General features: G+C 39.8%; 2 protein-coding genes across 2 annotated transcripts in view; one reads left to right on the top strand and one right to left on the bottom strand.

Annotated features, from left to right (window-relative positions):
- Positions 1 to 3,717: 3,717 nt before the first annotated feature.
- LOC145467315 (protein sidekick-1-like) overlaps positions 3,718 to 14,927 on the top strand; it is a 330,055-nt gene continuing 318,845 nt past the window's right edge. Inside the window, exons 1-2 of the mRNA XM_081450855.1 lie at positions 3,718 to 4,078; positions 14,058 to 14,366. Coding sequence (XP_081306981.1) covers positions 4,006 to 4,078; positions 14,058 to 14,366 — 382 coding nt within the window. The 5' untranslated portion in view covers positions 3,718 to 4,005. The remainder of the gene's footprint in view (positions 4,079 to 14,057; positions 14,367 to 14,927) is intronic.
- Positions 6,161 to 7,264, bottom strand: LOC145467462 (uncharacterized). Its single transcript, XM_081451022.1, has one exon. It carries the CDS (start codon positions 7,112 to 7,114, stop codon positions 6,596 to 6,598), a length of 519 nt encoding a protein of 172 aa, XP_081307148.1. The 5' UTR covers positions 7,115 to 7,264; the 3' UTR covers positions 6,161 to 6,595.

Raw genomic sequence — 14,927 nt, 5'->3', positions numbered from 1 at the left:
TTAGGTCGACCATTGCTTCTGTGTGGCGTTGTTGTTGTGTAATTGCAGCCGTTTTACCTGTTTTGTGAAAATGTAGAGGAGCTTTCCCTCGCAAATTAGTTGTAATTGTTCAAGGTAAGTTATTTCTTTCTCAACATCGCTCTGTCGTGCTGTTTACGATTTCATTTCGACAATTAACTGCACTGCCTTATGTCTGCCTTGGTTGTTCTTTGTTATTTCATTTAGGTTTTGGAGTGAGTTTCCTCGGCGATACGGGAGTTGTTTGCTCACGCAAGCCAACATATCTAGACTCGGCTTGTGTTTAGTGCGGATTGCACTGAAACTAATCCGCTTTCGCAAGCCCACATTCATTGGCTTGAAATCCGGTGCGGGTTTACACCACAAGCCCGCTAACAGGGTTGTCGAAATAAGCCGGCGATCGGCGCAATTTCTCGAAACCTGCGCCGCTTACTCCGAATGCTAGTAGGTTAGTCCTGAGCATGATATCGGAGGAATAAAATGGAAATAAAATTGTTCAGTTATAGTTTTGTTTGAACCCAAATTGGGTCGGAGGGAATTAAGTATTCTCCTGAAAAAGTGCGTGACACGAGTCGAAACTGATTTATTATTAGCTGTAAATTGTTCTACACCTCAGCGCATCATTTTCTGAAGCGAAAATACGGGATAAAGTGTCTTAGAATAGTCTGGTAAAAGTTGAGTTTTCGTCCTGTTCAAATGACACTGTAATAAATAGGACTGTAGTGTTTTTTTTTTTTTGTTGTTTTTTTTCCTCCAGTTAAGTGCTACTGTAATGAGAGGAGTAGATTTATTTACACAAGTATTAACATTTAAGGCTGTCGGCGGGAAACTGGCTTATCCGTCATAAAACTACAGAATTACTTCAGTCTACACTATCCCTTACTTTAATGGAAATAAATATACTCCTTTGTAGTTTTTGAAGCGATATACTAATTTTCTAAATTTATAAACACACAAAAATGATACAATACAACCTTGTCAATCATCTGGTAAACACAGAATATTTAATTTAGAAGCAAAGTCCCGACGAGATGGTTATCAGACAATGCGTGCGTGTCAAATACGTTCGCTACCAAAAAAAAAGCCTAAAATTCGGAGCATGCGGTTAAAATATGAAAGAAACTTGAAATAACCTTATTTTCAAATTAAATTTCATACGAGATAAAGCCAAGAAATCGCCAAAATATCGAACATTTCAAAGCCGTGGATTTCTGTGAGCATAATTGCCAAATTTATCGGCCAGGGAAGCCCCTGCTGTAGTAAAATGATAATTTCTTTTTTAGGCTCTTGATGAGATTTTATTCTCACTGGGTTTTTAAGTTTGAAAAAAGACATTTGTATAATAGTACACTTTGTGAAATAAGTCCAAGAAGAAAAAGATGAAGAGGTATTTTTTATTGCCTCCTTATGCACAAAATACAAATACAATATTACAGTAGAGATACAATACACACAAATATGACACATACTTTATTGCAACTGCCTACAAGGGTTTTTCAGTTACAAGACTACATAACTATCATACTAAAATAACTAAAACAATAACCAAATCACTAAGGCAATAAATATGCATTAAAAAATTAGAGACATACAATGGATTGAATTTACTTTTTACAAATTCATAGATTAATCAGAAAAAAGTAGGTAAACAATTCTTTTTCTTAAAACGTTGACAGAGTCTGAAGATTTAACATCGTCTCTTATATTATTCCAGAACCTAGCACCACGTTAGGTGAAGGACCGCTGTCCGGTGGTTCGACGGCGCCCTGAAATGTTCGGTTGACCGCGTTGTTTAGTATTTCTGGTGTGACCTTGTGAGCTTAGAGTAAAATTCTCAATTAAGTACCCAGGGAAGAGTTTATGAACACATTTAAAGACCACCAGTGTCTACAGGAAACCAACAGATACTGATCAGTACCTAGCGTATGATTCACACCACCCTCAGTCAGTAAAGCGCGGTATTGTGAAGTGTCTGTACGACCGGGCTAAACGTCTCGTCACCAAACCATCAGTAATCGCTGCAGAGAAGAAACGTCTGTCATCTGTACTTGTTTCTAACGGATATCCCTCCTCTCTTGTACAGAAGATCACAAAGGCACGAACAACCCCAAGAAGAGAGCCTGTCGCGGAATTTAAATCCACCGCCGTTTTACCTTATGTCCAAGGAGTTTCGGAGTCTCTCCGCCGCTGCCTAGAACAACAAGGCATTCGCACCGTCTTTAAGTCCGACACGACACTTCGGTCACACTTAGTGCGACCAAAGGACACCGTCAACCCGACTAAACAAGATGGTGTTGTCTACAGGATTCCCTGTGAGTGCGGCAAAGTCTACATCGGGGAAACAGGGAGATCTATGCAGGAGAGGATCAAAGAACACGACAGGGATATACGACTCGCCCGTACCCAGACCTCCGCCGTTTCTGAACAAACCCACGAGACCGGCCACTATCCTATCTGGAATGAGGTCAAGTTTATTGATCGAGATCCTCACTGGTACACACGTAGGGTCAAGGAAGCTATTCACATAAGACTTCACCCTAACAACATCAACAGGGATAGTGGAATTGAAATTCCTGAAGCATGGATACCCACGATCAAGAAACACAACAACAGGAGAGCGGTACAACAGCGGACCACTGAGGGAACAGCTACTCGCCGGAACAACGGAACAATAGGGGGATCGAAATGCACCAATCACGGCCGACCTTTGTGATATAAATGATACCGTGCAATCAGTCGACCTTATCGCCTGAAGAAGACTAGCAGTAAGCAGTCGAAACGTCGCGATCTACATCTCAAGTGACTACATCGTGAGACAAACGATAATACACTTTATTATTGCATCCACCACGATGAATAACAACAACCTTTTCCTCTACATTTAAAGATCATTACGGCATTCTTCAAGTAAAGTCTGTCATTAGCAGGCAGCCAATTTAGGGATACCATGTGCGAAGTAACGGTGCAAGTGTAATTTACATTGTATCAAGAAAAAAACAAAACGCTAGTAAGGCAGGTGAAACTTAAATGAAAAATTTCTACTTATTATTGAAATCTTCTTCTTGTCTGTTTTTAGAGCGATTTGCTTGAGTGAGTCAATCCTCCCTAACCTTTTTGCCGTGACGTTTATACGAACACTGGATTGGAGAATAACAATAATTAAGAGTGGGAAAATCATCAACAAATGTACACAATGTTAGCTGAAAGAAGCCCCACATTGCATCTCGGGGAATTACTTTGCAAACATTTTCCCAGTGGGAGGGGGCGACCCCATCCCATACTCTCCCCGAACGATGCACAGTGCGCGTCTTAATTTGTCCAGCCGCTTCGCGGCATGTTTTTCACGCAAACCTTAGCCGCCTACTTTTTGGATGGAACCCGCTACTCAAAAAAAAACAACAACAGCAACAACTGACAACCCTACGGTGCTCAGTTGTTGATGTTGTTGTGCATTTAAACAGGCTTAGTCATTACAGCAGGAAAACCTCTTGACACTACATGTACAAGTTCACTTGACATGTGTAAAGAGTGCCAAGTTTAGAGAGTTAAAACTCAGATGGGACATTTCACAGAATACGGCTAAATTGAGAGACTGTTGTTGTGTTACGTCCCATTAGGACTAAGAGCTAAATAGGTAATTATTATTAGAGGATAAAGTAAGTAAGTAAGTAGTAAGTAAACATACATTTCGAACTTAAAAATTGTAACGACTTGTTATGTCTACTTTCTCGCTTGTAACAACTCCCAGATACCGACATTTGAAAACAGCATTCCAACCGAAAGGAATAAGACTAAGCATAAGACCCCAAGTACGCATTGCGGACCTATTTCTGAAATAGCGTTATGCGTGATGTGCTCACGCCGACTAAACATGGCGACGTTTGACAACTGAGACTTCTTATCCAGCGGCGACAAACGAGAGTTTTTTTCGTTCCTTGAGTGACTGCGACACCACCGTTTAGAGACTTGAAAGTTTTCTGTGAGCTGATGGTCGAGGTAAACGTTTTTTCGTCAAGCTGCGTCTTGTATTTTATCCTGTCTCCGATACTTCCGCATGCAGGTACGTTTCAGTGATTCAGTATCTATTCGGCATCTGTTTCATTTGCTGCATGAACTGAAAATAGAATGGTGTTGGTGACAAACATGGACAAATTACGTTTGTTAAACTTGAAGTCTGATGACAAATAAGTTTAATATAAGTATAGAATTATATAAAGGAATACATGTTTTCAGATAGTTGTCCGAAGCCCATATTCATAGTAAAGACAGTAAATAATGTGACCTCACGCGAACACGTTCCTAACGGTTAGTCGTTCTTAAACGGATAGCCGTTTGGAATCCGTTCATTAGCCGTTCGAACGGGCTGAGATACCGTTCGAACGGAGTTATCCGTTCAAGAGCATTGACATCCGTTCGAACGGCTCGAGCTATCCGTTTGAAAAACATTGTCATCCGTTCGAACGGCCGGGCTATTCATTTAGTTAACTTTGCCATCCGTTCGAACGGCTCGAGCTATCTGTTCTCGGAAGCATAAAATGTCATCCGTCAACAAAATTGGTTAACCGTTCTAACGAACAACTTGCCAAACGTCACGAACTTTGTAAACATGAGTTGTTTGCATGAATGAAGACGGTTTCTTTTTCTGCTCCTTAGTCATCTTTGCTTTTATAACATCCGATTATCGCTACGCAGTATTTTTATTCAAGGCTTAAGTGTTATTCAACAAGTTTTTCCGAAACTGTTTTGATCGCTGACAGTATCCAAATATCAAGGCCCTTTTTTGCTTTTTTGTTTTTGTTTTTGCTTTTTTTGTTTTGTTTTGTTTTGTTTTGTTTTTTTTTTGAGGTTTAAAAGACGATATCTCCCGTGGGAATACGCTGTGGCGAACGCAGATATATTTCCGGCTGTGCAAAAGAGGTCTTCACGGCCATCGTCTTCATTCACCATTTCCCTTTTCTCGGGAAAAAAAAATCTTTTGACTCAACGATTTTAAGTATAATTTAATAGACAAACTTGATATCAGTGAAATCATCGATATCTTCGCTAGTGAGGATATGAGATTACTTCGATTCATGGAAAATGCGAGCGTACGATTTTTATTCACGAGTTGAGCAGTACAGTCAAACCTGTATTAGACGGACACCTTCGGGACCCATGCGAGTGTCCGCTGAATACAGGGCGTCCGTTGCAAACAGGTTCCCTCAAAATTTGTCTCAAAAAGGTCATTGATTTCCGTCAGTATCAAAAGACTTTGAAAGGGTCAAACAGCATTCTCGTGAACGGTCGATAACTCTGAAATACCGTATTTTCATAAAACTGACTAGTATATGAGGTAAAACGTATACAGTAACAGTATCTATATTGATCGAAGCATGCGAAGGTTGACAAAATCAAACAAGAACAAAAGTTCTGTAACAACGTAAAAAACAAAACCGAATAATAAAATATCGCATTTCTGTGACAGCCCAGTATGTTGGCAAACTTAAATGACCGATCTACTAAAACCTGGACAAAAAAAAAAAATAATGCATTTTTTTTTTGCAGTGTCCGTTTGATACAGGTTTCTAACAATAGAAATGACCATAAAAGCAGTGGTGGATCTAGGGGAGGGGCTCGGCCCCCCCCCCCCCCCGTATTTTGGGTAAAAAAAAAAAGAAGAAATCACAGAAGGAAGAAAAGCCGGCAGGGCAAGCAAAACAAAACCGCTTGCCCCCCCCCCCCCCCCCCCCTTAGCTCAAGGTCTGGATCCGGCACTGAAAAGTCAAGTTTAAGGTGTCCGCGTCCACTTAATAGAGGTGTCCATTGAATACAGGTATTTTTTTTACAGTGGAGTGGGAAAAGAAAAATGGGACTTGCACTGCCGGCCCGCTTAAAAGAGTGTGTCCGCTTAATATGTGGTCCGCTCAATACAGGGTTGACTGTATTAGAAAACAAACAAGTGAGCACAGCGAACGAGTGAGTTTTTTGATCCATATCAAGAGTGAATAAAAATCGTACAAAGCATTTTCCATGCTGTAATGTGTTTATTTCATAGGTCGGAGAGTTTTTTTTCGAGTAGCATTTGGTAGACAAAGTACACAAATGGGGCGATGAAAAGCGTGAAAAATAGTTTAAAATCGCTCAACAACAACTAAGTTAACGAAAGCTTATAAAATTTACAAAACTTACTGTGTTTATCATATATGTCTAGAAGCCTGTCGTTTTGAATTCCTGCCTTCTGAACCATTGTCTTCATTGAACCGTTCAGTTTGTTAACGCCAGCAGCGCTGGACTTGAAATGAACCAGCCTTTCTTGCGGGTGAGTCTGCCTTTAAAATAATGTTTACGGCGAGGTAAAAGGGAGCATCGTCTTGATTCCTTTCCTCAGGTCTCTTCATAGCAAAAAACTGTAAGCCGCGACAGGATCTCTTTCAGTTTCGTCGGTCGCGGACATTTCCGGTGGTACAGCTCTGACATCGCTGTAGTCTGATCCAGTTCTAGCTTTTGTCTGTCTTTCATTAAACTCCAAGTACTCCACTCCGCTTGCCGTTTTGTGTAGCTTTACATCTCCCCAGCACATATCACGATGTCCTTTGCACTAACGGAGTCCAAAGTGAAGAGTATTGTTTCGCCAGTGCGAGTCTAAAAGTGCCTCGGGACTACACATACCGAGCAAACCCTTGTCGTACATTACTTTGAACTCTTCGCTCTTCAAAGCTACCGATGCGTTGGGTTTATTCCCTTTTACTTGCCTCTTTAGCTGTTTTTCCTTGGATTTAAGAACTTTTCTGGTTTTCTCAAAGACCAAGTCGTTGATTTTGCTGGCAGAATAGCCCTTTTTCTTCAAGTGTCGTTCGAACCTGGCAATTAAACTTCGAAGCGAAGTTGGCTCGTATTCGGTGCCATCTTTAATGCGGACGGAGATAATAAATTGGCTAACGTATTCATTCAGCTCAACGGCTGAAATATTTTCAAGTTTCCTGTCTTCGTCCTTTGTTTTCAAATATCTTTCAAGCAATCTGACATCTCGTTCAGTTTTTTGAGCGGTGTTTTTGTTTTCTTGTTCTAAAATAAATTCTTCAACTGAGCAAACAGAAGCAAACCTCCCCTCGACCATTTTTCAAAGCCTGCGGGTTTTTGTGCAACGGCTCTCGGATGACGTTCTCTTAAGTGCGTTCATTCATCATTAGTGAAATTTCGTCGTTTGCGTTGCTGATTGGACGAACGATATTTTTTCACGGTGAAATTTTGCCGTTTGTGTTCCTGATTGGCTACACTTAGAATCAGTACGAATTGTATTCACTATGATCTTCGTGGATGAATCTCAGTACCTATGAAATAAATGGAAAATACGCCATCCGAGTCCCGGATGTGGTTTCGTATGAATTTTACGAGTGGTGAATTTTCCCGTAAAACACCCGTGTGTATATAATAAATTGCGTTACACTAAACACGCATTGTCCAGATGTTTGCATAACTTTATTTTGTGAGTGAACGCGGACGACAACGAATTTTGATTTTTCCCCGACGAAAACGAATTTGCTTTACTCCTAAAAAGCTTAGACTTTCAACACAAAATTAATTTTATTCGAGGTTTTCGATTCAGTCATTTCTCAGATAAGAACCACAATTTGACCTTAATGTTATTCATTGCTATGTATGTATAATTTCATTCGGAAGTTTTTGATAGCTGTTATTCAGCCGTTCAGCCTTTCACAGCTAGCGGTTCAAAAACAAACTACAGCCATTCAGGCGTTCGACTTCTGCCGTTCAAAACTTTTCGTGAGCTGTTCAGCCGTTTGACCTCATCCGTTCAAAAATTTTCTTCAGCCGTTTAGCCGTTCAATGTGTCCGTTTTGAACGGTCTGTGGACCCGTTTCTTACCCGTTCACTTGCCTTGCGTTCAGCCTTTCGAACGGACACCGCAAGGAACGTTTTCGCGTGAGAGGTCACAGTTTAGGCTCAGGTCAAACGTTGAACTTCACATGAGACGAACTAATGTAAATTGCAATTTGAGTCGATCCGAACGGATACAGCTCTGGTCGATCCTAATTCGAATTTAGATCGACCAAACGTCGAACTTATCGGGAACTTAATTCGCTCAGTTTAGTCGAGCCGCTTAGTTCGTCTCATGTGAAGTTCGACGTTTGACCTGAGCCTTAGCTAAGTTTGTTTGAATTCATAATACGGTTAACCAAAGTGTCGCGTTTTATTCTGTGAAATATTGATGTAATTCAAAACTTTATGTTTTTTTTTTTTTTTTTTTTTTTTTATCTACCGCGAAATCATAATTATCTGTCATTAGCCGAAGTTATGTGAGATTGTTATGGAGAATGCAACAAATTGGATACGTAACGATGATTGTGCGAAATTGATATCAAGCTTTGGAGATCATAAATGACATACGGGAGCAGTTTTCCCGGGGGTGGGGTGCTCCTTGGATATTTGGTGAGAGTGTACCACACGGATTCCTAAATCTTGGCCCCTACAGACAAATTCGGCTGACACACACGTTACATTGAATTGGCATTGCGTGAAAACGAGGCTCCCTTAACATTTTCTTTCTTATTGCAGCCGCTTGTATTTGTTGTGTTAATCATGTACGTTGCCTTAGTTGTTTATTCAATAAAGAATAGAAATGGTCAAAATCCTCGAGGAATTTTCCAAAATTTGGTTCAGCGAACATGGTCTTCGTGGTTCGAGCAAGGCGGAAGAAGAATGCTGGAGAGGAAAGCCATAAGTTCTTTCGGGACGGGTATATTTATATTACGATGTTTACACGTGTCAGCAGTTAGAGGATTTCCATGTCAAGGCACGTTGCTAAAGATCTCTAAGAAAAATTGAAGAGCCTCATTTCAGCCGTAATCTTCAGGGAGAGCGATGGCAGGGCAGAAGTTTTTAATTAAAGCACGCTCTTCGTGTAAGGGAGGAAGCGGTGGACATTGCAATGATGTATTCGCATTATTGTTCCAGTTGAATGATTATTCATGTTTTAATATCAAAGTGATGCAATCTTTACAAGACTACTCCAGGCTTGGTATATTTCGAGAGAAGTTTCTCTGTGTTAATGACACTTGATTTTCTTGTTGCTAGCAGTATCCCAGTAAATCTGCATTTTTCTATCTAGATTAGGCAACAGAAATTGTAAAATATTCGTGAATTCACCATGACTGTTAAATCCAGGGAAAAGTGTAATAAATTTGCCCTCTTTCTTTGGGCTGCACATTCGGAAAGAAGGCAGGATACAGAAAAATTATGTAACCAGGGAATTCTAAGATGTTCATCTAATTAACTACAGATTTCATCCTCAAGATGTTTGTGCCTTGCTTTCGAGAAATAATTTCTTCGCCAGTCCTGGTCGAGACCAAGTTGAATGTGACACATTCTCCTTCAGATGCTGACGAATCCGTTGCTTCATTTTCTTTTCTACTTTGATTCATCTTTCTGAAGCGCACCTCTTCACCACTTGTACCTTCTCCCACGAAAAAAAGGGAACTGCCTCGGCCTTCAATCGATTTTTACTAGAGTAAGGATTAGTAAAATCTTCTGATGTAAAGTGTTCGCTGCAGTACTGACGTTGAAATATCGTGGATCTCTTTTCATTTTCACGATCCAAACAGAGAGGAGACTTTTAAAATTTAACGGAAAATTCTCTAAATGCCAATACGAACGCACTTGCTTTGGTTGTTGTTGTACCCAATTCAAGTCACGTGACACCCGCGCGTGAGTTAGCCGAATTTGTCTATTACGTTCTACTGCATACCCGTTTCAGTTTCACCTCAGATGTTTGCTTCATGCAGGAACCTTTAACCTCGTGGATCGACTTTTTTATGTATCTTCACAGTCATCTTTTATGATTGTTTGCCAGCATTTGTTTAATCCTAGCGTTTGTAAGCGGTATTTTGCAGTTCAGGCTATGGCTAGCTGTCTGCTTGACGCCTCTTCGCTTCCGTGTTTCGGGCATGTGGTAGTCAGCGACAGCCGTGTGTCTAGCTCGCTGCGTATAGGAATAACTGAGTGTCTCCTAGGAAGAGAGGAACGGCTGCATTTTGTGCCTATTTAATTTCAGGAAAAATTAGATGAAATGTAACATTTTTAGACGTGTGCCGTCAGTACGCTTTGTTTAGGTGCTGTCCACTGCTGAGATCACAGTTAGAGTGACGCGGAGGGGAGAAGGGGGAATGACATAGATAGCGCGCTTGTCTGTAGTGCGCTGAACTCCGAGCTGGGACACTAGCCTGGATAATTTTGTTGCGTTCTGAAGCAAGACACTTAAATATGCCTCCCTCCACTATAAAGAGTATAAATGACAGAGGTAACGCTGCGATGGAGGAATATCATCCCATCCGCAAGGGGTAGAAATACTCTTAGTCCCTTCATACCATGGAAACCAGAGATGATCGTCGCCCTGTCGGGCCACTAGACTCAAATGCAGATTTCATCTTTTTACCAGTTAAGTTATTTAAGTTTCGAGGTAAAAATCGTTTCCCAAGGATTATGGATAGAGACATAAATTAAGAATACGTTACAAGACCTTTAAAAAATTCATGTATTCGGTATTAAATGGACTTAAATAGTTTCAGGGGTTTTAATACTTTGTGAGAGACACCGACAATTTTGCCTTGTTGCAGTCTGTGGACTACGGTTCACCTCGCCCTTTAACAGAAACAAGCTGACTGGAGTTCTTGGTTCATCTGTTAACTTCACTTGGGCGTTTCATGGAGGAAACATAGACAGAGTTGACTGGGGAACAAAAAACGATGGTTCTGTTAACATTAAAGATGTTCTGGTTTCCATAGACAAGCTCCAAACAATCTCTGCTATACAGAATCCTCCATACAGTGGACGTGTGAGTGGAGAATGGAATGGAAGTGGTCCTGGACGGGCCACTTTCAGACTGAGCTCAATCCAGAAAGCAGATGAAAGGTTCTATGTTTGCAGACTTACACCTGAAAGTCTTGGTGAATTACCTGTTTATGATACTGTTCAGTTGCTTGTGGTGGGTAAGTGAACAAAATTAAAAGTAAATCTCCTGACCAATTTCTCCCCCAAACTCTGTTTTCTATTTTTGATTTTCTATTTAAAACTAAGAGATTGTACTGATACTAGCTTCAAACTTCGATCTGATATTGTTGAAGCACTAAGTTGCTGTTTTTGGGAATTTTCAGTTTCGTGCCAGTTTAAGTAAGTACAAGTCAGTACATTTTTTATGGTGTTATATAACTTACTATAACCTGCAAGTGCAAGTAGTTCATACTCCCAACATATATTGCATGATATAAGTGTACACTGAATATGAGGTACACGTAATTAACATACGGTACCAGAAGTATATAACCCCGAAGCGTATAACTCCGATCCAATGTTGTCTTTTTTAGCCAACCAATCAAAATTTGCTTCCTAACAATGGAGTGTTGACTACCGTTATGTCACAGTTTGTCATTTCTGCCGGAGCAATGGCGGACACATTTGTCTGCTAACCTTATAGCGGAGCTTTCCACGCTGGATGCTACATGTATGATGATTTCTCTTGAAATGACTGTATATTCGTAAGCAACACTCTACACTCACGCTACACTCCGGCTCCCATTCGCTCCTGTAACCAAACATTTTTGTGGCTCGTTGCGTCGACGGGACAGATTAGTACTGTCAACTTGGGCCTTGTAGAACGGAATTGACAGGGAGAAAAGCTTGGGAGAGCTCAAGCGGCCATTCGTTACTTTAGTGTCAGAGATGAAGGGCAGTTTGCACACTATAACAGTAAGATCTGAAATTCAGGAGAACCATATGATTTAGAGCAAAATACATAACTAAATTGAGTTATCTAGAAGAGAAACTTCTTAACATTTAAATCCTCAAGATCAGTTAAGGATATTGCTAAACACGTAACCAACAATTAAATTAGTTGCCCATGCGATAAGTTTCACAGCAATGATGCCCTTTGGGATCACCTGGCTTATCTTGGTTGGGCAGTCTGTATGTGGTGGTGGTGGTGGTGAGGATAATGATAAAGAAGTTGCCCTTACTCAACGAAACACAACTATCCGCTGAACTTGCGCTTGAAGAGGAATTATTTTTTTCATTAACAAGTACCAATTTAGCACACATGATACAACATGGTTCTATGTAAAAACAGAGATATGACTGCAGCAAAGCACAAATGTATAGGGATAGTATTACATAGTCCCACGGCAAATCTTATATTGTTCACTTAATGTTAATGGTCATTCTGATCGTTCCTTGATTCTCTGCATTGTTGGCTGAGCAGCAAGTCGTACAGGACGATGTTGCTTATCATTTACTGTTTCTCGGTCTGTTTTCCTATTACTGCGCATGCTGCTTTCGTTTGACAACTCCAATGAATATACTTTATAGTGTCTCTAAAGGTCTTGAAAGCTCTTTTCCACAACGTACTCTTAAAGACACATATCTCATTAATCCATTTTTCCCTGTGTGTAAATTACTAACGACATCTACTTCCAGCTGGTTGCGTGGTGTATTATCATTCATGAGAACAACGTCTCCTATAGCAATGTCTCCTGTTTTCTTGTTTGATGTTTTCTCTTGGTAATAGTGATGTTCGCGCAGACTCGTTAGATATTCCGGTTGCTATCGTGTCCCGATGGCTTGTAGTACTTTCTTGTAATACTTTGCTCTTTTCTTTAGTTCTTTAACTGAAATTTGAGATAGGACGTAGTCTGGATCAGGGGCCATAATCGGGGACGGAGACCGTAAGTCTTGGGATCCGCGCGCACCTATGATATGGGACAATTTTGCTATTTTTAGAACAAATTGCGCCACCCTGACGACATATATTTGCGCGGATTCAAGCACATGTCGTGGGTTCTCGCGTGCATGTTGTCATGTTGAGTGATCAAATGGTGAGAATTGCGAGGCTCTCTGGCGGATTTTTCACAGCGATGGTAGGGAATAAGGTAGGGAATAAGAACCAGGGCTCTTATGTGTAGTTTTGAGCACTGAGCTAATGGAAAAGTCGATTTTTTTTTCAGGGTCGAAAACAAGACCTCAATTTCGCGCTGAATGAATAATAAGCTTATCTGCTCGCGCTAGTTGTACGCGTAAGCTTTTGCGTTTGATCTGTAAAGAAAAGTTAACTTATGTAAGAAAACAATTTACTCTGGTATCGAGTTAATTTGTGAGTTTCTCAAATCATAACCAAAACCTGTTTTTGATAGTTTCTTATTGTTTCTGCATGTTTGGTAAGCTTGCCAAAGTTTTGATAGGAAAGTCTGACGCGTACAAGTAGCCATTTGCACAGTGCAGCGTGTGCACTTTCACGTCCGAGTCGGTGTTTTCAATTGTCAACAAATCTTGACACAGACTTGTTTAGTTATCTTTTGTGCTGAGATGGTGCAACAATTTTCACCAACGTCAAAAGGCTACTAAAATCATGTGTGTTTCTTCAACATAGTGAAATTTTACACTGCGAAAATAAAATGGACAAGGAGTTCTGATAACTTAACCAACAAATCGAAATCGTTATTCGAGTTTATTAAAGAAAGCGTCATCGTAACTTTGCTGATTATTTCTGCTGTGTTGACATATTTACAGCTAAGCTTTTAATATGTTCTCAAAAATTTATCAACCTTAAACATATTTAAAAACTATAGATATTATATGAGTTCGATTAACGTTTTACGAATGGTGAACTTTCATTTCAACAATTTCTTGGAAATGTCAGCACAACTTGACAGAAAATAGGCTGTGATCACAACTTTAGAAGGTTGAAGTTGATGTGCTCTTTTAAGGGTCTGAATCTTTTGAACAAGCAAAGGAAACTGTTTGACGAAAGCGCTTCAGAGTACATATTGTTCCTTGTACATGTTGCCTAATCGTGGCTCATGACTGATGAGGTATAATAATTTCAGCAAATGTATTTATCTGTCCCAGTTGCCCAGCTGGCCCAGCTAAAATAGGCCTTAAGATACAGTAGATCAACTCATTCCCTTCATTTAATATTTTTACTTCATATCACTTTGTTTTATTTTTGATTAACTAAAACAATTTTGCAAATAACTGAAACAATTTCACAATTGCAGTTGTACCAGAAGTGACGATTATTGGTGTTCAAGTACAGTTTGTTATTAAAGGAAGACAGTTACTGCTGACATGTCAGTATAATGCTCTGCCACCAGTGTCTGAAGTGCAGTGGGAAAAAAATGGAATTGTGATAGCAAGAAATGCTAGTGTAGAGATTAATGACTCACGAGTGATTATTCCACATTACAATCAAAGCCAAGGACAGCTGGCAATAAATGCAACTTCACAACAAGATGCTGGGAATTACACCTGTCTCGTTATTAATGATGTTGGTAATTCATCAGATACCAAATCAGTTATTATTCAAGGTGTGTTTTCCTGGTGTATTCTACTGACTTGGGTTCATACAATGTAACTTTCAGTAACTATCAACAAAGAAAAATCACGTCATGCTTAAAATGAGATGGTACTGAAATTACTGAAAAGAGATTTTTGTATTCAGTTTTATTTTTGCACCCCTTGCTTTTATGGTTCTTTAAGAACCCACATAATTTTTTCAATTTGCGATCTGCCTTTCGCTATCTTTTCGTTTTGTTGTTTTGATTTTTGTTTTTTGTTTTTGTTTTTGTTTTTGTTTTACACCATTAATTTACATTCAGCGCTCTTACAGGTGCTAATCCTTGAAACATAATTCACAGGAAAGAGAAGAATCATGATCTAACTTCATTAGTCTCTCAAATGGTAATGACCCTGTAAAAGAGCACTTAAGAGCACCCTTAATAAAACTGAAGAAAAAAGATAGCCTGGTTTGGGAGATTAGGCTGTTTCTGATTCATAGTGCTTCAATAATTATATCCTGTATTCTTTGTCAGTCTATGATTACTTTTTGAGTAATGGGGGAGAACTTTGATTGTACATGAACTGTTGTT

The sequence above is a fragment of the Orbicella franksi genome, chromosome 14, assembly GCF_964199315.1.
Source record: "Orbicella franksi chromosome 14, jaOrbFran1.1, whole genome shotgun sequence".
In the NCBI taxonomy this organism is placed as follows: domain Eukaryota; kingdom Metazoa; phylum Cnidaria; class Anthozoa; order Scleractinia; family Merulinidae; genus Orbicella; species Orbicella franksi.
This window is presented reverse-complemented; position numbering and strand designations above follow the sequence as displayed.